Source organism: Falco cherrug, chromosome 5 (assembly GCF_023634085.1).
Source record: "Falco cherrug isolate bFalChe1 chromosome 5, bFalChe1.pri, whole genome shotgun sequence".
Lineage (NCBI taxonomy): Eukaryota > Metazoa > Chordata > Aves > Falconiformes > Falconidae > Falco > Falco cherrug.
Genome location: NC_073701.1, coordinates 16,373,281 through 16,397,881, shown reverse-complemented (window position 1 = coordinate 16,397,881; position 24,601 = coordinate 16,373,281). Strand labels below are relative to the sequence as shown.

At 49.0% G+C, this 24,601-nt stretch overlaps 2 protein-coding genes across 4 annotated transcripts in view; both read right to left on the bottom strand.

Moving 5' to 3' along the window:
* Positions 1-21,833, bottom strand: part of LOC102057844 (alpha 1,4-galactosyltransferase (P blood group)) — a 33,511-nt gene extending 11,678 nt beyond the window's left edge. Inside the window, exon 1 of one of the 2 annotated variants that reach the window (XM_055711352.1) lies at positions 21,776-21,833. The gene's annotated coding sequence lies outside the window, so the exon portion shown is untranslated. Of the gene's footprint in view, positions 1-1,181; positions 1,308-21,775 lie in introns of those variants that run through there. The other variant, XM_027797460.2, reaches the window with a different exon arrangement.
* On the bottom strand, positions 3,895-21,842 carry A4GALT (alpha 1,4-galactosyltransferase (P blood group)). Of its 2 annotated transcripts, none has more exons than XM_055711354.1 (2): positions 21,776-21,842; positions 3,895-8,807 (listed from the first exon to the last, which is right to left on the bottom strand). In XM_055711354.1, the coding sequence occupies exon 2, from the start codon at positions 8,772-8,774 to the stop codon at positions 7,680-7,682; it is 1,095 nt and encodes a 364-aa protein (XP_055567329.1). In that variant the 5' UTR covers positions 8,775-8,807; positions 21,776-21,842; the 3' UTR covers positions 3,895-7,679. The 2 variants fall into 2 exon arrangements, with proteins under 2 accessions (XP_055567329.1, XP_027653263.2); XM_027797462.2 differs by lacking the exon at positions 21,776-21,842 and adding an exon at positions 14,205-17,621.
* Positions 21,843-24,601: the final 2,759 nt, after the last annotated feature.

Genomic DNA, 24,601 nt, shown 5'->3' with positions numbered 1-24,601 from the left:
ATCTGATTCACTCCTCCCTCCTGCTTGGCGAGACATGACATTTAAATTGGCGTCACAGACAGGATTCCCTTATGTTGGAGGGGAAGGGGGGGGGGCACCAGCTCTCGCAGGGAAAGCGGATGGGGAGAGCTGGAAAATTACCTTTTAGCAAGAGGTCCAAACAGAGTGCCTCTTCACCTAGCAAAAGTGGGCAGAGAAAGATGGGGAGTGATGTCTCAGCCACAAGCTTGGAGAGATATGAGCTGTGTGAGCCATGGCCGCCTGGGAAACGCCAGCGCTCAACTGCTCCCCCATTATGGAAAAACAGAAGTATAATGCATGTTTCTCACCATCAGGAATGAGTTGGGCTCATAATAATTGGCATAACCCAAAAGGAGTGGCAGAAACAATTACAATACTTGTGAAAGAAAAAAAGGTGTGATAAGGAAAAGGAAAAGCCTTGCTGTGCACTGCATTGGGAGCGGCACTAGCGGTGGCTCAGAAGGAGAGGCACCTGATTAAACAAGCTCATGATGAAATGGTTGAAGCCTTTTAAGAACAAATAAAAACCCTGCAGAGCCAACTAACCGTGGAACATTAATGCCACTCACTGGCTTCACGTGGCTCTGTGCAATGCACTGGACCACGAGAAAATATTAAGGTCTGAACTGAAGAAAAATAAGTGGGGATCTGATGACCAAACAGATTCTAACTCAGAGCTGGATAGCGAACTGGGATTTTCAAGTTTGGCAAAACTAGTGGAAAAGCAGGCACCCAACTGGAAACCCCTACATGCAACAAAAGTCAGAGGGCAGTGAGGAATCTTTTTATCCCAGGGGTGGAAAGGCGACGAGACCCCTGATGGAAATCAAATCTACTAATAGCAGCCAGGCAGGGGCAGCTCCCAAGTCACCACCCAAATGGTACCATACTCAGTGGCCAAATTATCAAAGATTCAGGAGAAATACAGTAGCGTAGCTCAGGAGATGGAGACAGAACACGTACGGAGAGTTCCATTAACAGGCAGAAATTGAGTCCTACTCTCAGCAGATGAAGCACGACGGTACTGGGGACCCAGTGTATTTTTAACTACTGATGACCAAGGAGCGCCATGGTGACGCATTGGGCAGGGGGCTTAGACCCTTGGAGAGACCTGGCGTCTATTGTGACCCCCAATACAAAGCATTTAACCAAGAGTTTACCACAGGCTGCCTGCCTCCAGCTGGTGCACGACGGGCGTCCCGTTCCCCAGCAGCCATCCCCGAACGCTGCTGAATGCACACCCCGACGGGGCGATCCCCGCACCCGGGGCCCCCCCGGCCCGCTGACCCCCGGAACCAGCGAGGAGGGGCCAGCTTGTGGGGGGAGGTAGCTCCGGGACGGACCCGTTATGACGGGAGAGCGGGCCTCACCGGGGGGCGGGGCTACCGTACGGAGAGCGGAACGGCGGGTAGCTGGACACACACCTCCCTCCCGCGGGCTCGGAGAAGTTTATCGTGGGCCGAAGGAGCTGAGGAGGGGGTTCCCCGACGTTTACTGGACGGAATGCCTACCATGGCCCCGGGAAAAGTTACCGGAGCGCGGGGGCCGGGGGGAAGCGTGCCGCCCGCCCGGGAGCGTGAGGCGGGGCCCCGGCCTGGCGGTCCGGGAGCGGCCCCAGGCCCCGCCGCCACCGGCCGCACTTGACTCGCGAGCGGGAAGCGGGGCGCGCCGTCCCGGGCAGGGAGGCGGGGGACGGCCCGCGGGCGGCCGAAGGAGGCGCGGAGGGGCTGCCAAAGGGGATCTACTTACGCCCTTCCCTGCAGGCACCCTTAAAGCCCCGGTGACTTCGCTAGTTGACGCGGGTGTTGCTAATGGCAACGGAGCAGCCGCAGATGACAAGCAAATTTTGGGGTCACAGGCGAGTTCGGAACTTCCCGGCCCCAGCCGACGGCTGGCGTGAAGTCCCGTTTGCCTGGAGATCAGCCAGCCGCGGAGGGGAGGCCGTTACGGCCCCCGGGACCTCCCCAACGGATCCCGGCGGGCTTGGTGCGGGGGGGACTCGGCCCCCCGCCCCCCCCCCTCCCGCTGCTCCAGCCGCGCCGCCGCCTGCAGGGGGTGAATGTCCAACGACCCCCGCCCCCAGGCGCCCGAGCGGGGATCGCTCCTGTCGCAGCCGGGAAGCAGGGATCGTGATCCCAACCCGTTCACCGGATAACCCCCCGGCGCGGCCGGTCCGTGAACCCCACGGGCAATGGCGGGTGGCGGTGACTGTGGGCGCTGGAAGGCCAGCACGGGCCCTTGGACGCCTGCAGCACCTCGTACAGAACTGATTGCCACCACACCGGAGCGAGTCCTGCCCATTTTGGCAACAACTGATGTAAAATGTACATTTTTTTACGGTTCCCTTACAGGAAGCAGAGGGAGAGCGCTTCGCCTTTACCAGGGACAGCAAGGCGCCTCCCCCGGGATGCGCCGCTCCATCCCTTGCTCACTGTGTGATGGCACAAGAGCTTACCCCAGTTCCCCCCGCCCAGGGGGTGCAAATGTGTCAATACATCGATGATACATAGATCGGCAGCCCTGATGTCACTACGGTATGACAAACTCATACTGAAATAACTGGTCATTTGGAAAATGTAGGGCTCCAAATCCCAGAGGAAAAGGTACAGCTTCCCTCTTCCAAGGTAAAATTCCTAGGCATTTGGTGGAGTCAACGGGACAGGTATGTGTTCCCCCAGAGACCTTAACTGCCCTTAAACAAGTAAAAATGCCTGGAAATAAAAAGGAGTTACAACATGCACTAGGCCTGCTGGCATTTTCATGAAAACATTCCACAAAATTGTGTTTTGGTGAAAACACATTCCTCCCTCCTTGGTGGGATGTGACACACATCTTGATAAGATAAGCAAGAGAGGCACAACATTTGTTCCCTTCCCCATCCCCCAAGCTCTATGACCTTTCAAAGAGTGGTCTCACAATAGCATCAGCCAACTCCCACAGCACTGATGGATGCATCCCATCAGGTCACATCACCTGTGTGTTCATTCAGCCCTGACATGTATTCCACGAACATAATGTGTGAAAGAGACAGGGGCATGCATCTCCCACAAGGAGGGATTACAGCGTAGAGAAAATCCCCAGGTTTCTTACCTGTAGCCAGATGCAGAAATTAATTTTGGTTTGCTTCAAACTGATCTCTGAACTCCCTTTCAATCTCTCAGCTCCCACTGACATGCCTCTCTAGCAGGCTTCCAGTTCCTTCTACAATTGGAAAAAAAGAAGAGCAGCATTGGCAGCTTCAATATATTTTGGAAATTGTTTTTCAAGCAATGTTTTCTATAACCTCATGGTGTTTTCATGTTTAACTGTTGTGCACCTCCCTAATTTCCCCTCTGGACATAGATTCCACTTTGTGAAGAATAATTTCTTCTCGTACTTCTACCAATGCACTGCAGAGCCAGTGCAGCTGCCATTTTGCTCCACCATCATACACAAATTTAAAGGCAAGGTCTCAGCTTGAGCTGTAATGGCAAGGTGCACCTGAAGCAACTTCCTCCTGTAGTTTTCCCTTCTGGACTATGCTTATTCATCTGAGTTCAGGGCATGGTTGCAAAGAAAACACCAGAGAGACCACAAGCCAAGTGCACACAGGTAATGGTCACAAATACTTCAGAGAGATGAACCTCAAGTACATGTAAAAGACCAGAGTACTCGTGTCCACAAATGGCATATCCAAACGGAGCATGTGGAGAGCTTTGGTTTTCCTCTTCTCTGCTGCTAAAGACAAACCAGCCCTAGGCAGACCTCAGCTCCCAACATATATAAGATTAAGGCAGGTAACGGCACTTTTCCCCCAAGAAGGGCTCTTAACCTACTTTGCACCAGAGCCTTCCTGGACTACACATTTTGGGAGGAGGGAGAAGAAAGAGGGAGGAGAAGAATGGGAGGGAGACGAGCCCTACAGAGCAGTACGACTTACTGCGCATCCTAGATTCCCCCAGCACAAGAGATCCTAGTGTAGAAGAGCTCTCAGCCAGCACAGATGAAGCAGTCATCATTCAGTCTTTTGCCAGGAGACCAGGTCAAGGATTACCCTGCTGATCCTTCCTCCTTCCTTACTACTCTTCTGTTGCACTGTCCAATTCTGCACCTCCAACACCCATTCCTGGCTTCTCTCCTTCATGTACTGCACACCTGTGTACCACCTAACCTTCATGAGCTCAAAGACAAAGGAGACAGGGCAAGAAACAGCTAGTGCCTTTTCACCACTTTCCATCATCCTTGACTGCATATCAGCAATGAAGAAAGCACTGGCCACTGTTTTACATCTCAAGGGAAAACTGTTTCCCTGGCTTTTGACTCACAGAGTCACAATAAAACCCCTTCGCACACCAGACCCCACCAGTCCTTTCACAGCTTCTCAGAATGCTCCCCTGGACTCCAGGGTCTTTGATGAGGCTCTGAAAGGCAGGTGGGAAAATAAATAGCTGCAGCACAAGCTTTCCACTTGTACGTCTGCAAGAGCACAGACACTGTTACTACTGTGGGAGGCTGTAGCCCATCACCTAGGGAAAAAGCAACACAGTTTCTCACGGAGTTTCCTATTCCATAACATCTAGTCCTTCAGGCTGAGACTAAAATGCCTTACTTCAGATAGATTGCAGGTCATGAATGAGGGGGTGATACCTGGTTGGATTAGGAATCAGCACCACACATTGTGTTTTCCTCTGTTCCCTCCACCCAAGTCCCGAAGATGGCATGGTCCGCAGAGCCTTCTTTCCACACGTGCTTATGCTCAACTTGGCTCATATTCATTTCACACTCCTAATTTTAGTGAGCCACTTCAGGACACAACTTTAAAATGTTTTTGTGCATAATAACTAACAGATTGCTCAGACTACCACAAACGCCTTGCAGAACAAAATGGAACATCTTGGCAGAAAGAAGTAATAGTAAAAACTGTATTTATTTTTATTTCACAAGACACAGGGAAAAAAGCCAAAGGCTGCTTTGGTTTGATTCTCTCCTTATCAAACCTTGGAACGTTGACTCTACAGGGGAAAAAACCAAAGGGAAACAACAAAAAAAACTCATTCAACTTATCCAAAAAGGCACTTTCTTAGAATAAGCAGTGGTACGTCAACACAGATACTCATTGCAGTGGGTCCCAAACACTCCCATAATCCATTCATGATATTCCCACAGCAGAGTGCCGTTATGCCTTTATGATCACCAACCACTTTTGCCATCTCTGGTAGAGGTTTCTAGCACACTAAGATTTCTGTTGTTTAGCCCAAATGGCCCAAAACAGAAGGAACCAGTAGAAAAAGAAAGCATGCCTCAATGACCACACACTAGGCCAGGGCTGACAATTTTGTAGCTGCTTCTAGAGAAAGCAGTGAAAAAAACCCCACAGAGTAGTGACAGTGAGAGTGGGAAGTGAAAGCAGCATTTGTTTATACCACCTAGTGTGTTGGAGAATGCTTACACAGTCAGCAAGATCTGCTGTTTCCCCACAGAATCTTTGTTCTTAAAGATGTTCAATGTTGGGAAAGCTGTATACATTCAAAATCCTGAATGCCTCCAGGATGTACCATAAAGCTGGGCAGAACAAATGGGCAGCACTACATACATACACGCACGCATGTGGTGCCAGCCACTGGAGAGGTGTTTCCAGCATCTTCTTCACTCCAGAGTAGCTCCTTGTGCACAGACCTCACACCCTGCCCAACTCACAGGCAGGTAGCTTTTAATCAAAGCAGCACTGGCCTCTGAGCAACACCAGACAGCTCAGCATAACAGAAAACCACCAAAACAAAACAAAAAACCCCAAATAAACCACAACAAAAGGTACACATCCTCCTTAAGCTCCCATGGCCATATTCCCTGATGGACAGGGAACTGTTTTGTAAAAATGACGGGCAATTTGTCTTCCTCATTTTCATCATCAAAGAAGAGACAATTAAACCTGAGACAAAGAAATGTTGCGTGCACAGACTTTTATGTTTTTGACCATTGCCTTGGCTGAACTGAGCAAACGTCACATTGCTTATGGTCAACCTGGGAAACAGAAGAGGCCTCAGACAACTGCAGATCTAGTTGCAGACAACAGAGAACTAGTGGGAGGCACCACATGAAAGAGCTGTCACTTTGGGACCTGGTGACATCAAAGATACAACCAGCTCATGGTCATCAAAGGGACCACTGGACTACCCCACTGCCGTTCCTAGGCATAAGAAGAGGAAGCACACTGGAGACAGAAAATATTTTACAGTGAGACCATGATCTCTTTCTTGCTAGTGTAGGAGAGAGAATGGCCCATGCTCTGCTCATCTGTATTACCCCTATTGTAGTGCCAAGCTCATGTGCCACACCTTTAGAGTGTGGTGGGGACCAGATGTAACAATGTTGATAGCCTTGACCTTATTCTTGTTTCTCACTGCTCTTTCTTCGCTCTTTTCCGATGAGAACTGTAAAAGCATAAATATGTCCTTTTGGCCATCAAGGCAAGGGATGAGTTTTCTCTCACAGTTTGTCCAACAAACTTGCCCCTGTGGTGGGAACCTTCAAAGGTACAACAGCACCTTGCAAGAGATGTTAACTGTCTCCACTGCGGTTCAGGAAGATGCTCAGGGAAAAGAGTAAAGCTTTCCTCTGTCCTCTTCAAGACCTCTCAGGAGAGATTTGTACTCCTGGACAGTGAATTGCAGGAGTACTCCAGGCTACTTGAAGAGGTCCACCATAAATAACTCATAAATGGACTTGAATTTAGATGGTACAGATTCCCTACCAAGCTCTTTGTAACCTTGGAAATACGCCTTTCCTTTAGGATCCATGCAAGTGCTGAAAGATCTCATGCGTCATAGAGGCAGTTATGGACATTAGGTCACAGAGCAAAACTCAGTGTAAAAGGTAGTTCAGCTCATCCTGTGCAATTTAAGGTGTGATTTGGATGAGGTCTCCTGTTCATCGCAGGATGTTAATTTGCCACTACTGTAAAATAAATCATTGCTGCAGAAGAGCTCCTTCTAAATGATGAGCTGGCCTTAGATCCTCATGTTCTGATGCACACTAAATTTTCACATCTTTAGCTCTGTGACATCAAACAGAGACTGCAGTGTCCTGCTCCCTTCTCAAACCAGACATGAGGAAGTCTTCTCCACCAAAGGCTTCAGAAGAGAAGGGAATGGGCATGGAGGGTGGGAAGTAGCCCTTTCTTCTCTGTTTTCCTCTATGTTTTCCTCAGGACACCTCCTCTAGCACATCCTTAACTTCCTCCTCAGTTCCTCTTCTTTGCTCTCTCATCCTTTCATTGCTTTGAGGATTGCACTTCAGAAGTCCTGAGAAACAAGCAATGAAGTATGCATTTCTACAAAGTCCTCTTACAGGTTTACAGACTTCAAAGGGTGCCTTACTCCTCTGAAAGGCTGATGGAGGCTGCCACAGGTGGCCCATCACTTACTCTCCTGCTGAGATTTCTCTACCTCACCAAGCAGAGCAGAAGAAAGGTCCTGCAGAGAAACAAAATATTGCTGGTAGGCAGTTAAAGTCGACAAAGAGCTGCAGAGACATTGGCTGAAGCTATAGGCTCCACCTACACCACGCAAATGGTTTTTATCCTCTGCTCTCACCACATCGCTTCAAAAGAAGGTTCATTTGTGATGGAGCAGCTGGAGAGTTGTGGGCTCCCAGGCGACTTCTCTTAGCTGACCCTTGAGTCACTGCTGTTCAGACTCTTTCTTCATGATATCATATGTGGCAGGGCAGAAGTGAGAATGCAGCTGAGCCAGCAAAACCTGAGATGTGATCTCTAGCCTTGTCCCGTGGCTCTTCTTGTTCCATACATGCACTGCGTAGGTGTTATTAAAGAGATGGTGAAGCTCCGAGGAGTTGACCACTTCGAAGTATTTCTTCCAGTCCTGCCACCGAATGGGGTAGAAAGCCTCACGGGGCAGAGCACTCACTCCTTTGCAGCTTGTACTGCTCCGAAGACTCCTAATGGAGCACCACTTCTTGAAGACACGCGTTAGGAGCTGTGGGCCCTGGTGACCCCAGATCCAGCTGTTGTAGTTCTCCACAAAGTCCTTCATGCAAAGCTCAATGAACTCATGCTTGGGCTTAAAGGACAGAAAGGCCCCGTTCAGTACATACTTGGACTGGATACCAAGCACATTGGTGAGGTTCTTTAAGTTCTTAAGCACAATGAAGTCTGTGTCCAAGTAGATGCCACCAAATTTCCACATGATGGCAATTCTACAGGCATCAGACAGGACAGGTAAGAAATATGGCTCCCAGCGCTGCTGAGCCTGCAAGTACCACTCTGCCAGAGGTGTTCCAGAGAAAAGCTCTGTCAAGTCCAGGGGCCGGATTTCCACGTTAGGGAAGCAGCTCAGCAAGGAGAAACCCCAGTGGTTGGGTAACGAGGCGTTACCATTTGCCAAGCCTTTCATGAGCACCACGACCCTCGTCCCAGGGTGTGTCCGCGCCGCTGACTCCACAGAGCACGTGAACAGGTAACTTGGGCTAGTTCGCTCCGAGGTCTCCACAAAAAACACATCCCCTGGGGAAGGAGGGGGCCCATCAGCAATGGCATGGGGTGGAGAAGGCACAGAGTGAGCACAGTGGATTTCAACAGGCAAGCTGTAGACCTGGCCTGTGCCCTTAGGGTCCTCCGTGATTCTCCAGTAAAACATGATGGAGGCAAAGGACATGAACTTAAAGAGAAGGATAAACAGAGCCCTGATCTTGTGGCTCAGCACCACCCTGGTCAGTTTTGTCAGGCAGTTGGGCATCCTGTGCGTTCTTGCTTCCATCAGAGCCTACTCTCCCAAGATAGCCGTCGTGATCTGAAGGGGAGGAAAGAAGAAAAAGACATTGACAGGGAAGGCAGTGGACCACAAGCCTCAGGACAGCACTATTGCAGAGCCACATGCTGAACTCTCCTTCATGCCGACGTGCTTGAATTGTGCCTTTAGGTCATCTTTAAAAAAGGTGTTCTGCCTTCTCCGTGCTGCCAGAGTGCCCCATTAGAAATCACAACCCATGTTTGGGTTGTGAGGTTATGTGACAAAGCTCATCTGCACGCACACACAAAGCTGAGGGACCGTGGCAGGAGAGGGAGCCCAATTATACCTTGCCAGGCTGCTCCCAGGTTCATCACAGGGGCCATCAGCCCATCGAAGGCCCATCTGCTCAAGCCCTGAGGAGCACAAGAGCACAATGGCAGACAGGATCCCCGATCAAGGACTCCAGAGGAACCAGCCCCTTGTCTGGGCCCCTCCCAGGGTTGTTCCAGTGTCCAGGCATGAAACCCATCACCAGAAGCAGCCCTCCAGACCACTCTTTGTGCCCAGGGGTTCACTGCCTAGGAGTGGGACATATTATGGAGTGCAGAGGAAGAACAGCTTGGAATTGCACAGGACTTATTATGAGATAGTTAGCAAAGGAACCAAAGGTGGGGCAAGGGAGGAGTTTAGGTGATTTTGGGAGGGACAAGAGTGGGAGAATAGAGGTGTAAGGAGACAACAAGGGCCAGATGCAGGTAAATAGCTTGCTGGTTTGTACACTTGGCTGGCCATGCCCTGTGCCTGATCAGTGCAGTCTCTCTTGTCTTCTTATTAAATCACTTTCCAACTCTTTTCTGAATGAGGGCTTTCAATTCTGTGTGCATGCATGTATTGGGGTGTGAACACAGCAGCTGGGTCAGAGGGTCCACGTGCCCATGGTGCCAGCAACTGGAGTGAGCGTGGGTGTGCAAGTGTGCGAAGGCTAGCAAAGATCAGGTGGACCAGCCTGGGAGTATGAGAAGCGGCCTGGGAGCCAGGAGGGCGAGCGGGTCCCTAAGGGCCAGCTCTGGGTGTGAGAGCACCTGTGTGCCTCTAAGGGCCAGAGCACAGGGGAGCTGGCTACAGGACATGGAAAGTCCTGGCTAACTCTGTGTGTCTGATGGTTTATACCAGCAACTGGAGTAGGGCTGTGGCCTCGGGGACTTGTATGTCCAGGTGCCAGCAACTGGGGAGACTGGGATCCAGGGGCCAGTCTAAGCCCAGGTGCTGGAGGGATCCACCTTGTACATATGTCTATCTATACTCATTTGTGGACTTCTATCCTGTCCAGCTAGAGAGGGGAGCAGGATGAGGCTGTTTGTGCTGCCTATGCTCATGTGGGTGCTCCGAGTGTCTGCCTGTGATCTGTGTGGCCAGCCACATATATATGTAGTGTGTATGTGTGCTTTGTGTGTGTGTGCCTGCTGAGTACATCTTCAGCCTCACTACTGCCTGGGCATGGAGCAGCAGCTATCTCACCTGCCTCTGGCTGTTGGATGTGGTATGATATATTGTCCTCTAGCAAAGGTTACTCTCCTTCAAAAACTAAATATGATCAAACTTCTCCCTTTGTTTATCATAAACCAAAGCTGACCATTACTTCCCTGGATGAGTACTGTGCTTCCACTTGTAAAATGGAATAAATGCTGTATTTCCTTATCTTCACCCATCCATCATTTCAAATCAGACATCTACAAGAAGTATCCTAGATACTAACATTTTAGATTCTCTTTTGTCCTCCAGTTTGCTGCTGTACTAATGATCCTGACAGTGATGGGGACAGCTGCGTTTCAGCTGTTTCGTTTCCCCAGAGGAGAATCACCTTGCCAGCCTTCCCCAAAACAGAGAACTCATCTAAAACCCCAGTGCTATCATCTGTTCCTGTCAAGAGGTCTCAGCTCCCAGAATCACAGAATGGTACTTGTTTCCCTTCCATGTATTCCTTGATAACCACCCTGTGTCCCGTATTTGCTACAAAGCTCCACAACATGGAAGTGTTTATTGTGTTCCTTTACACACACTTCTATTCTTGACCATGCTCTGAATTTTATATTTAAGCCTCTAAATTTAAAGTACTTAACACTTCACTGAAAGGAAAATTAAAAACTCAACATATTTTCCCCTTCTTTCACCATTTAAAACCACACTTTGTGAAAGAGAATTGAACATTACAACTGTTAAGCCTTCAGTACAGGATTAATCTTTAAAAGATACCTTGTCCTCTTTTCCCACCTATTCTACCTACAGAGCCAGACCTGCTCTAGAAGTATGCTTAGGTCTAAGAGGACACCTATAAACTCTCCTGTCAGGCACTTGACCTAGGGTGCACAGTGCTAGTTCTGCCTTTACAAGCCTAGCTGACTGTTCTGGCCAGCCCCCAAGTTTAGATCCCTACAGCCCAAAGTGCAGATTTAACCATAAAGAGATACGTTGCAGCAGATGGAAGAGTACAGCTGGGTTTATCTCTCAGAAAGTCAAACAGTTTTGAACAGCCTGAAATAAGGTGTGTCAATGCGCAGTCTGTTTGAAGGGCGCTGTCATATCAGTGTGCCAATGCCTTCCTCAAAGCCTGCATAGTCAAAGTGGTGCCAGGCTCTTAATAAAGGTAAAACCAGTAAGGCTTCACAAAAAATATACTTGAAAGAAAAAAAGGTGTCTAAAAGATGCAAAATATTTTAGATGCAAAATTTCCCTTTTGGTAAAAGTTTTCATAATTTAAAAGAAATAAAAACAATACAATCCAACAGTAAACCCAGAAGTTTTGCGAGACAAACCAAAAATGTGCAGAATGTAATAGAGAACTACATTGTGCCTGCTACAGATGGCTATGGGGCAGCTCAACAACAGAACAGAATTTTCCATTTCAGATGAATCATCCTTCAGTTGAAAAAAAAAAATAATAAAAATCACCACTGAGGGTTTTTTTCTCTCTTGGTTTTTTTCCTCAATATGAACAAAAGCTGTATTATCCTACGATTTTTTTTCAACACATCTTTAGTCTCTTGGAAAGACTGCTTTAGAGCATTTCCCCTCCACCTGTAGACAATGACACATCATCCAGCTGGTAGCACCCGGCACTGGTGCGCCTGGGAATGGCCATGTCACGGTGAGCTGCCCTTCCCCTCCACCATACCCTCTGTTTGCTTTCAGATTCTAAGGGGGTAACACACACTTTCTTTCCATATAGCTGCAAGAAACAGCAGGACCCTGCTGTCTCCCTCCCTCTGTTCTCTCCCTTTTCTCTCTATCGCTCCACTTGTGTTTGGAAGAAGAGTGCACCACCAAAGAGTTTGAGGGTGGGGGAAAAGACCTGGCTATGCAACTCCACCCTGCACAAAGAACACATCATCAGCAAAAGTTTACTCCAGCTCTGCCCCACAGTGAATCTTTTACAGCCTAAATATAAGGATTTGCAAATAAAACTGCATCTATTCTATGGATTTTGCCTACACAACTTTCTATAGCAGGCTGCCTAGGGAAGTGGTGGAATCACCATCCCTGGAAGTGTTTAAAAAACATGTAGATGTGGTGCTTAGAGGTACGGTTTAGTGGTGAACTTGGCAGTCCTGGGTTAACCGTTGGACTTGATGATTTTAAAGGTCTTTTCCAATCTAAATGATTTTATGATTCTATAACTTGTTCAAAGATCACCACTCACGAACTCCTGGAACTGGCTGGTGCTGGCCATTCTCTAGAAAGCTGTACTTGGGAAAATGCCAAAGTGCTGATGCAGTGATACAAGGGTATGCCAGCCTCGCTCACGGAGAGGGGAAGCTCTACCTGAATTACATCCACATGGGGTTTGTGGGCCATGACATGGGCCATGTCATCGCTATGCACTTGACATCCCAGCACAATTTTGCCACAGGCAAAACGTTCTTGACTTGGGAAATTTACTTAATTTATTGCAATTTAACATAAACTTTTAATTACTGATCCAAATACTGAGGGAAAAGAAAAAAAAAAAAAAAAGACAACCAACCAACTGTTAAACAAACACTTTGGGAAACACCTTTCCTCCTCTTTCCCCTGGCCCAATAAGTCCAGCACCCCTCCTCCCCCCTTTCTAGTCTCAACTTCCCTTATTTTCACTGTGGGTTACACTCAGTCTGTCCCAATTCTTTCAGTGAGGCAACAGGCAGCACAGTAACGGCTTCTTTTGGCTCTCCTTGCACCTAACTTTTCCTCCACTGCTCCTTGCTTCTTAATGCTCCTCTGCTCCAGCATGGGTCTTCCACAGCCTGTAGTCCCTCAGCGTGTACCTGCCCTGGCACAGGTTCTCAATGGGCCACAGTCCCTCAGGGGTGTCCCTGTCCCATCATGGGTCCTCCACAGGCCTCAGATCCTCTGGGATTTCCCTGCCCCAGCATGGACTGCAGTTCCTCAAGGGTACCTCCTCTAGCACAGAGCACCTCCTTCCAAAAGAGCATCTCCAGCCACGTACGCAACAATGTCCCCTTCCACATGTCTCCTCCACTTCTTCCTGTCTTTACTCCAGACATGTCTTCTTATGGATCTCCTTGCATCTCCTTTTGCATGTCCTCTTGTATCTTCTCTCACATCCCCTCCCGTCTCCTTTTGTCCTCACACATGTCCTTTTTATGCCTCCTGCCCCATGTCACCTTTTCATGGTTTTTTTTGACTCCTCATGTCTCCTTTTTTTGCATTCTCACATGTGCCCTCACGTGTGCCCTTGTGTGCCTCCTCCCATGTCTCCTTTCTGTGACTCCTGTACCTAACAGCTTCTACCCTTTCTTAAATAAGTTCAAGCAGAGGCACTGTGTGCTGCTCTGACCGGTTGCAGTTTTGCTGTGCAATGGGCTGTTTTCATCTGTTTTGGAGTTGGCTGGGACCAGCTGGAACTGACACAGAGCAGCTCACAGCCCCTTTTCACTCAGGTCACGTCTGCAGTCCACGGCCCCCCAAACCCTGCCAGTTACACCTAATACAGAGTGCCTTGTAATGTTTAAATTTAGATAAGTCTCTAGGATGTTGGGGTTTTTTTTCCCCTGTGAGGGTGAAATCTAGATTTGCATGTTGGATTACCAGCTGCTGAATAGTTCTTCACCACCCAGTCCAAACAAAACTGGTTATAAAACACATTAGGTGGTCAAGGTTACCAACCTCCTAAATGACTAATGTATTTATTTCCCTTTGTGGTAACATCTGCTTCCAAAAGTTACCTGTACAATTCTTTAAACAAAGAAAATGAGCAACTGTAAGTGACATGTCATCATTTATCTACTTGCAATGCAAAGGGCTGGCCAGTGATTTATTGAGAGCTTCACATTGAGAGAACTAATTTTATAATTTGCTCAAGACTGTCAACACCTTACCCTAAATGTCTCCTTAGCACATGCCAAATGACTCTCTACCAGTTAAGCAGGAAGGTAAGGATGTCCCAGCACTGCCACCCACCTGTACATCCTTCTGCACAAAGCAAGGCTTTGTGTTGCAGCTAAACCAACCTCAGGAGAAGACTCCAACAGAAGAGGGATGCCCTCCGGTACCCGAGTCAGAAAATTTCACTTACAACATAAATATGAAGCTTTTCTGATGTTTTACCTTCCACAGAACACCTCTGTTGAAGCAGAAATCTGAGGGAGAGTAGTTAAGAGAGTGCTACTGCTCCCTCAACACTTCTCCCTTACAAACAGCAAGGAAATAGCAATGTCCCAGTTTGATTTCTTTAAAGATACTCAGCAGCTGAACAGGAGAGGAATATCTGAGGCAGTAAACAGGTGCAGCAGATCACAACAGCTGTTTTAGCAACAACATTCAAAGCACCTGGGAAACCACAGGCTCATCCAGGGCAGTGCAAGCACCTCTAGACCTAGAGCAAAAGCTCCGTTTCTTCCTATCACATCTGCTGAAGTCTTATCTGAAGCTACAAGACAGCTGATGGCGATATACCTCTGAAGTCTCATCTAGCAATTTCAATTGATGAAACAAAGCAGGAGAATGACCACAAGCACAGAAATTACCTCCACACAAACAGGCAGTTGCATTTGCTTAAAACTCAGTCAGGTTTTTACTTTAGAGGTGCTCTGTGTCTAAAAAATCAAACATTAATAGGCTCTGAACAAGGGAGTTTCCTGACCCTGTCAGGAAGAGGCACTTTAAGACTTTGCTAGGACAACGTAGGGATGACTTCGCAGCAAAGGGCTACCACAGCAGTGAGAGTCAAGAGCCAGGTACTCCCACAGGCTTCAGTTTCCCCATGGGGCAGGGCACAGATCCATTGAGTTCATTTACTGTGGTGCACACACCAAGGAATAAACTGTTTTTTTAAAGTCCTTTTATAGTACTTTCTGTGCAGGATGGCATGCCACATCCCAGCATCAATAACATCATCCGTCCCATGAAGTGGCCTTCATATGCTGCTAGATACCTCCTCCTGTTTCAGCCCCAATGGTTAGTTAACCCTGGCTGAAGCAACACACAGAGCATGTCATTCAAGACTTTCCACAAGACAGACAGGGCTGCAATTCACTGAAGGTGACGTAATAGAAGTTCAGAGCATTCCTATGTGGGTCAGGTAGACTACTGGTTTTAAATGCTTTTTAAATATGCTCCCTAATACTGAGTCCAAGATGTTTTCCCAGATTAACATTGGAAAAGATCCAGAGTCTTTTTACTGCTGTTTCATGGAGGTCAAATCCATAATTCCATTGGTCTCTGCTAACAGGTTTTAGCCCTCGCTTTTGTTTTTCTTGGAAAGCCATGACAGGTTTTTTTGGGAGGTGCACCTATAGCTCTTCCTCTAAAAGAGGCTGGAAACATAAGTCACAAGAAAATACACAAAATCTTATATCAAAGGAGAATTGTCAAAGTAGTCTTTTAAGTAACACTTGGTCCATCTAAATTAAATATGTTAAGCTTGAATGTAGAATTAAGGTAATTTAGAATAACTAATGGCCATTAATTCCCATCAAATACACTTGGTGTTAAGGCACCTTTAAGTATAACCAAAAACAAACAAAAAAAAAAAGTTGCTGAAAGTTTACATAAATCAGTTCCTAGTTACTGTGTTTCAGAGCAGCTACAGATACACATTTCCTTCCTTTCAAGCACAATGGAAAATTAAAGCTTGCACAGCTTTCATCAAGAACAAATTAAGAAAACACCCCAGATCTACAGACTACGCAAACTTGCAAACTGTCAAAATATACAGTGTCTTTCAGTCCAAAGGCCATATACAACACTGCTCTGCGCTGTCCCTTATGCTTTTACCCCTTCACTCTTTCAAGTTTAGCACATTTGCCAAGAACAGTAGATAATAACAATTCAGAGTGTCGCTTCCTATGTGCTGTGGAGAGTTATGGTCAAGGGTGGTCCTCTGGGAATACTTCGAATAAGGCAGCCTGCAGCAGAAAGGTGGACAAAGGACTCCCATTTGGAGCCATGCTTTTTTGTTCTGCCCCCATGCTACTGATTGTATGGAAGCAGATGCAGGTCAGTTTGTATGAAGCCATTCACACAATTGCATCCTAAGGGGGAAACATAGTGGCCTTTCCAAAGGGTACACCAGGTACCATAGTTAACACATTTTAAATGCTTTTTTACACAACATGCACCCAAGTTAAAGTTTCTTGCTTATTAAGGCTTCCTCTGATACTAATACTGTACATATGAAACACCAAGAGATAACGTATTTGATTTTATTCACTTGTGCACACTTCATGATAATATGCTATTTGCATTTGGATCAACCAGTGCATATCAGGATCACATGTAACCCCCTGAATGTGTTCCTGTAAAATTCAATGATATTCATGCTCCGTACAACATTCACACACAGAATTTAGCTACCTGATTGAGAGCAGAGATTTCTAATATTGAAATCATGACTGCCTGCTCAAATGAACGTAGGGCTGAGCTGCTCGGACAAATACAGAGCTGAAGGGGAAGCGTCATTGCTGACTTGCAGCTTTCTCAAAGCCTTCCAGAGGGTTCCACAGGTGCGAACAGCACCTCTGTGGCAAGGCCACCAAGGTGTGGGGTGGCAGGGCCCTCTGGTGGGTACCTGCTCCTCACCCCACACCCCTTGCCCACTCAAGGACACCTGAGGTTACCCAACAAGCCCCAGGAAGATTAATTTTCTTAAATTTATGAAAAGCTGTTGCTAGTCTTTGGAATGCTTATTTAAATATAAGACTCTGCAAGGATCTCAAATGACTGCCTGGTTGCAATATCGGGGTCTGTATCGCATGATCTAGACCCTGTCCCACAGACTGACCCCAGAGATGCCTTGCCGCCGTGGCTGAGACTTGTGGGGGACTCCTGGCTGAGCCCACCGTGCCCCAGGGCTACTCCACTCAGCTCATGGGGGCTGGCATGGGTCAGGGAAGGCCTGCCCAGCCTCCTCATTCCCCAGTGCCCCCCATAGCTCCTCGGTGTGCGGCTGGGGTAACACCATATAGTGTCAGGGTGCTGGGCTCCACTGTGTCAAACCAAGAGCCCTGCGGGATGGAGTGGTGAAGGGTTTCATCCCGGTGGGAGCACCAAGCGATGCAACAAGCGTGGTGGAGTGAGAAAAGATGCCAGGGTCACTGTAGGGTACAAAGGGGAGCAAGAGCATTTACAGATACATCTGGGTAGAAAAAGACTGGCAAAATCAGGAACCCAGCTACAGTGCATAGTCAGACTGGTATCTCTCTTTCCATCCAAAATAAAATCATAGAATCATTTATGTTGGAAAAGACCTTTAAGATCATGAAGTCCAACCATTAACCCAGCACTGCCAAGTCCACCACTAAACCATGTCCCTACGTGCCACATCTACAGGCCTCTTAAATACCTCCAGGGATGGTGACTCAACCACTTCCCTGGGCAGCCTGTTCCAATGCCTGACAACCCTTTCGCTGAAGAAAATTTTCATAATATCTAAACCAAACCTCCAATGGAGCAACTTGAGGCTATTTCCCATCATCCTATGGCTTGTTCCTTGGGAGAAGAGCCTGACACCCACCTCGCTACAGCCTCCTTTCAGGGAGCTGTAGAGGCAGTAAGGTGAGGCCTCCCCTGAGCCTCCTCCTCTCCAGACTAAACACCCCCAGTTCCCTCGGCTGCGCCTCACAAGACTTATGCTCCAGACCCTTCACCAGCTCCGTTGCCCCTCTCTGGACATGCTCCAGTGCCTCACATCTTTCAAGATGTGGCCTCACCAGTGCTGAGCGCAGGGGGACAATCACTCCCCTAGTCCTGCTGCCCACACCATTTCTGATACAAGCCAGGATGTTGTTGGCCACCTGGGCACACAGCCGGCTGGGCTGTCAGCCAGCACCCTCAGGTCCTTTTCTGCCAGGCAGCTTCCCAGCCGCTCTTCCCCAAGCCTGTAGCGTTGCATGGGGCGGAGCTTTTAGCAGAGCTTAGCATTTGGGTCTTCTTTAACTGAAAGGAGCCAGTTTTGTACCTGACAGCTTATAACTTTCAAGAAACAGACCACATAGACCCTTCATGTATACTTAAAGCAGGAGGCGGCAGAATTCGGCTCTGGAAAGCTGCTGGAAAAGACAGACAAAAGGGACAGATGCTAGCAGTAAATCAGCTAGCAAACTAATACAGCTCTTTGCCACCAACAGCTTTCAAATAGTAGTTTTCTATTACTGCATATTTGTAGAAAGCCACACACACTCATTGTATAACAGGGTTGGAAACTGTATAAAGTTTAAGTCTAAACACTATTTTAACCCTCACAGCTCAGGCAAATACTGGCACATGGCTAGAAAAGGAGCAGCTCTTTGGAAGGACGTGCACATATGAGGAGACTGCGAGAGCACAGAAAACCAGAAGTACGCCTCGTCAGGAAGTGAGCAAATCCTGTTAATCACCAGTATTGCTACCGCCTACAAGCTCATGCAAGGACTTCACAGCAGCTCTTGCAAAACAGAGAGAAGGCACTGAAGATGCCGTCCTCCTCTACAGGGAGGTGAGTCCTATGGGTCTGGGCACCCAGCAGCATTCACAATGGAAGAGATACACTCTATCAGATCGTACTAATGATTAAGCACTTGAAGCCTAAAAGGCAAATATGTATCAATTTCCCCTTCCTCTAATCTGGGTTATACTTTTCCTTCTTGGACTTTAAAACCCAGAGCCATACTGGAGAGGAAAGATGGTCCAACAGCAGGCTACACGTGGATTCAGGGGTTTTCTGTTTATTTTGCTGCTCTGAAACAGATTTCTTACAGGCCAAGGAACAGGTCACTTAAAACTGAAGCATAAATTCTCACCTCTGACTTGAAATCATAAGGCAGTTGACATCTGAATTTCTTCAAAGATCTCAGGGGTTGTTTTTCTGTCTCTAACACTACCTTCCTTGTGTGAATATAGAAGTGCTTTCCTATCTGACAGAGCTACTGCAAGGCTGAACATACTAAAGACTGGGAGATACTAACCCATCCGTATTGCACAGATGGGAGGCTTTGTGCACTTACACAAAAACATTGAGTATGAACACTTTCCTTTTTAACAGAAAATTCTAGATGCTAACATGATTGTACTTAATCCTTTGCTTGCAGAGGAGCGGTTGGTTCACAGTGCCATAATCTGAAGTTCCACCAGACCTCGTTTAAACTGTCGGGAAGAGATCCCGGACCCAGTTTAAGATAATTGTAAAAGCCAGTAGAGACAAGCAAAGATGTGAGTTATAAACAAAGAAGTGAGTTGGTAATATATCATCCCATTTCCTACTGAAAGCACCATCCAAAATAAGATCCATGAATTTGTTCTGGTATCTGAAAGACTCAGCAATGTGACATGTTTTAAGTGTTTGTTTGGTCAGGAGTGCCTGTGAAAAAAAAAAAAAAAAAAAACAAGCTATCCCAGATGAGAGCAAAGAAAGGGATCTCAAAGCCAGAAGACACATCCCAAGCTTTTAACAAGCATGGGAATCGCAGCACTTATGGAGCTAAATGGTAGTACAGCTATGTTGCTTTACTGTGGAACTGCCAGTAAAGACAAGAGGGGTGTCCCCAGTCTCTCCTGCCTTCACATACTGGAACTTGATCCAACCCACAACAGTGCTGACAGCAAGACATATCCAGCCCCTATTCACTGCTCACCTGGTCTCCCTATCTATGGGAAAGGCACATCTCTATGGTTTTATATGGTAACTGCAGCTGGCAGATAGTGGCTTCTTTCTATAACCAATGACCAAACAAATGCAATGAAAGTAAGATGGAAGTAGAATTACTCATAAGTACCTTGTGCCAAAGTACCCACTGATGACACAATAAAACCAAGGCCATGACTGATTGTTGCAAATGCAAATGGCCCCGCTCCCTTCCTCCTCAGGCTCTTCCTTGATGGTCTTCTGAGCTGCAATGACCAGCCCTGAAAGCGAAAGCACCAAAAAGCCCATTCTGCTGCAGGACTTGATTTTCATACTTGTTTAGCTCCTGGAACCGGTTTTGCTCTGCTGCAGGGTAAGACAGGCACAAATATTGTCACAGAGATGTAAGAACAAGCAGACAAGAAGCTGCGTCTTTTTAGTATGACCAAACAGCTCTGTGGTAACACCAAACTGCAAACAGAGGTGGCCTTCACAGTCCACAGCTACTGAACTTGGCCCCATGATACCCCTGAGCAGGAAAAGCTTCATTAGAGCCAGATGTCAGATGGAGACAGGCAATGCCTTGAGAACCAGTAGAAATCCTATGAGAAGGAAAAAAACGTATAGCTACCAGCTGCTACCCGGAACGACACACCTAAAACTAATTCCTGGCAGGCAGATTGCTATTCACCCAACATCACACCCTCCAGCCCTCAAGAATGACTGCCATTTGTGTGTTACCAAGTGAGGAGCATGCGAACAAGCCTTGACATATGGCTCCCCAGTCAGTGCTTCCTCCTGCAGAGCCTGTGCCTCGAGGTGCTCCTGGAATTGCCCAGGAACCAAAAAAGGAATTCAAGTTCTGTGTGATTCGCTCCTCTGACTTCCACAGCAAAACACCGTGAATAACTGTGCAAAACCCTCAGAGCTCAGCAGACCCTAGACAAGGTTTCTTCAGGGTTAAGAAACATCCAGTCTATTCTGAGCAACCTCTCACACATTTGGAAACATCATGTTAGTTTAACCAGAATAGTTCATTCTTAGCCAAAGCTTCTAAACACGCCTTCTTTCAGCAGCATTATTGAGTTCTAGGTTACTACAGTTACAAGAGTCATGTATTTTCTTACGCCTCTTTCGTAGGGGCTTTCTTCCCCCTCTTGCCGCAGTAGTGTTTCTACAGCTCGGTTGCAAGTGTCCCCCTTGTCCCCCAGCCCTCTCTCCCAGCCGGACGCCAGCGCTGGGGCCAGGCCTGCCTGGGCACACCGCGGCCAGCGGCACCCCCTGCTGCATCCATCCTCTCGCCCCGGCCAGCCCGCCACCGCTCGCACAGAAGAATTCCATTTTTCTCCATCCCACCCGACCCCTTTCCCTCATCGTCCTCCCGCTGCGCTGCTGCCCTTCACCCGGACCCACAGTTTCAGCCTTCGTCTGGTCCTCCTCAAGGGGACGAAGCCCCCCGGTGCGGGCGCTGTAGGGGCAGCTCCGCTCCCCGCGCTGCTCCCCCGCACGGCAGGAACCCCCCAGAGCCGCCCCCGTCGCACACCTCGGCCGAAGCGCCTTGCCACCGCCGGTGCGGGACACTTCCCCGCCTGCCTGCAGCGCAGGAACCGCTGTCCGCGGAGCTGCGAGCGGGCACCGGCAGCCGCACGGAGCCAGCTGGGAGCTGCCGGCGGGTCCCGTCCGCCCCCCGCTGCCGGCGAGGCGAGCGGAGCCGCCGTCCCGCGGGGCAGGTCGGCTCCGGCCCACACCGAGGGGCTGCCCGCAGGGCGGCCGGCACCGCGCTGTGCCCTCGGGAAAGCTCCCCGTGGAAAGGTGCCCCTTCCCCCGGGCGGGGACGGGAGGGCGAAGCCACCCAGCCCCGGCCCACGGGCAACCCCATACCCGCGTCCCCCTCGCTGCGCCGCCCTCCCCCGAGCCCGGCACCCCTGCTCACCTCCGGGACGGCCGCTCCGCGCTCTCCGAGAAGCGCGGCCCCGTCCCGCCGCCCCGGGCACTACCGACGGCCCCCGCCCTCCCCGCCGGTCCCGCCTCCGGCTGGGCCCCGGCCGCTCCCTCCCGGGGCCGCTGCATGGGCCCGGGGAGACCCGGCAGGGGACGCGGCCGGTACCCGCCGGAGGGTCGGGGCCTCCGGTGCTGCCCGAGCCGCCCCCGCGCCCCGCAGCAGCCCCCGACGGAGCCGGGAAACGGCTCCTGCCCCGCAAGGCCGCTGCTGCCTTCGGGGGCTGAAGTTCATCGCACACCGTTTTAAACTGCTGGGAGGCTTTTCCCCCTCGCCCTCTCCTCTCTACCTCCAGGAATTTCTCTGCTACCCCACGGTGCGATCCGCACTCTCCATCACGATTTTACCTGTTGTCACGCTGCGACAGACCAAGACGGTGCATGTCGATTCTTGGCACGTCACGGCTCGGCTCTCGGGGGGTCGCACCGACCCCGATTAGAGACCTCACAGCCTGAAGGAATGGGTAACCACGGGCAGGAGGAGCAGGCGGGGATGGGAGCGTCCTACATCGTTTGACACCAAGGGAGACGATTGCAAAGCTAATGCAAGCCAACAGAGGTGTGAAACTGAAAATTTTAGTTAAAAAACCCAAAACGGCAGCCTGCAGACAAGCTGCTTACATGTTGCAAAGCAAGTTTCATACCTACCTTCAGGCAGGAGGAAGTTTTGCCTGAATTATTGCTGGCAAAGGATTGCTTAACAAGTTCTTAATGAGTGTGAATAAAGAAGGGAAATTTGGGCTTTCATTTAGAAAAGCACCTTGGACTTGCAAGGCTGTTACAGGGTGGAGTAAACCGCATGGGAAGGTCACCAGAGGTTTTGGGAAGCAGGTTAGATGATAATCTGGAATGGTTTAGATAGAGATAATCCTACCTGAGCAGGGGTTGGACACGAGCCCTTTTGAGATGCCTTCCAGCCCTGTTTTTTACAATTCCCATGATTACAGCATGTTACTTGTGTGTTACAAAACAGCGTACCTATGACAAACATTTCCACAAAGCAAAAGCTGACATTGCTTTAAACAAAAACTAGTTTTCTCCACAATTAAGTAATCTGAAACGGCCAGTCCTCCAAATAATGCTAAACTATTTCTAATAACAGGCCTTAATAAAATTTGAAATTAAAATGGGTTTCAAGATAGTTTTGCCTGCTCTACAGAGCAGAATTTAGATTAACGAGACAGTTACTACTAAAGTATGGAGCAAGGGTTTGGACCAGATGACCTCCTGACATCGGGTTCCCCTCCTCCTAGTTTTTCTGCATTTCTGAGCTGCATGGGGCAACACCCAAGCAGCCCCTGGCACTGAGCCCAGGGATGCTGTTCATCACCTGGTCCCCAGGTGAAAGCAGGCGTCAGGCTCCGGGGAAGGCAAGATGGGCTTTGTGAACCTGGGCTGGGTGCATTCAGGGACAGACAGCTACATCACGGGAGCTGGGAGGGCAAGCACAGGGCAGGTGCAGTACCTGCAGCGCTGCTGTATGCAGGCACCCCGTGGAACAGAAATAAAGTGGGGAAGGAGGCTCTGAAGCCCAGAGATGTCTCCAGAAAATTGCCAGAGTGAAGATTTAGCTCCCGTGGGGCTACTACAGCAGGGATGGTAAAGTCTTAGCTCTGGACACAAAGATGTATCGAAACAGCAGAACTCAAGATCACACACGTACCTCTGGGCTGCTTTATCATTAGTTCCTGAATTGTCAGCTTACAGCCCTGCCTGAACTGCTACTGGTTTGGATTTGCCTTAAAGCATTGATGTGCAAGTGGCACAGTTGCCCCCATGCTTGAAGGCAGCAATGAGCTGCTGAGTACCCCAGGGATGCTGCTGGTCCTGCTTGCAAATCAGAGCCGGAGCACACTGGGCCTCAGGGAGCCAAGACTGTGAGAAGCAAACGACCTACCCCCAGCCACCGTAAAGAGCATAGCACCAAAGCACCTGGCAGAACAAGAGCAGCATTACCTGTGAGCTAATTTCACTGCTGCAAATCACCTGAGTAAATAGTTTTGGAGTGCTTTCAGCCTGGTTTTGATCTGATGAACAGTTTTCTACCTAGTTGCTCAGTGGGTGAGGTGGCTTTGGTTTGAACTGGAAGAGGAGAGCCACTAGGGAGGGTTGCTACGATACTACAGGTTGCTTCAACCTCATCCCTGTTTCAAAACAAGCTAGTGAGCTGCCAGCCAGGGCTGAGTCCTGCTGCTGGAAAGGTCTGTGTGTCAGCCACTGAGGTGCTGGTGCTGGAAAGCACTAACACAAAATTTATTCCTATGAAAGAGGTGTAATCATGGCACTGGTCTCTTAGCCTGGGAAATAAGTAAATGGCTTACCGAAGTGGGGAGGGAGAAGGTGCAGCATGGCTGGCACTTAGCAATTAGATTGTAACATCCCACATCAGGAGCAAAGTGGGAGGAGGATGTGGAGGAGGGATGACACGCGTCTGGTCTGTTTGTGGGGGCAGAGGAAGCACATGCCAGAGGCTTTGGGTTGCCTGTATGCAGCGCAGGGGGTAGGAAGGCAACCAGTAGGGCCATTAAGCCCTCGCGGTATCAGTCTCCCAGACATTATACATCTTTCCTGCTGTTATACATACCTTTGGCTTCATGGGCAGACCATAGCCTGGGTGTTCATGGAGCTGAGAGGCCCAAAGTTATAAATGGGCAAGGACACGGTCTTGCCCTTGGAGCTGTTTTTCCTTACCTGAGGGCTGCCTCCTGCAGGCACTGGGGATGCCTGGTGCCACGCTGCTCCTGCCTTTCTGTCCAGCGGC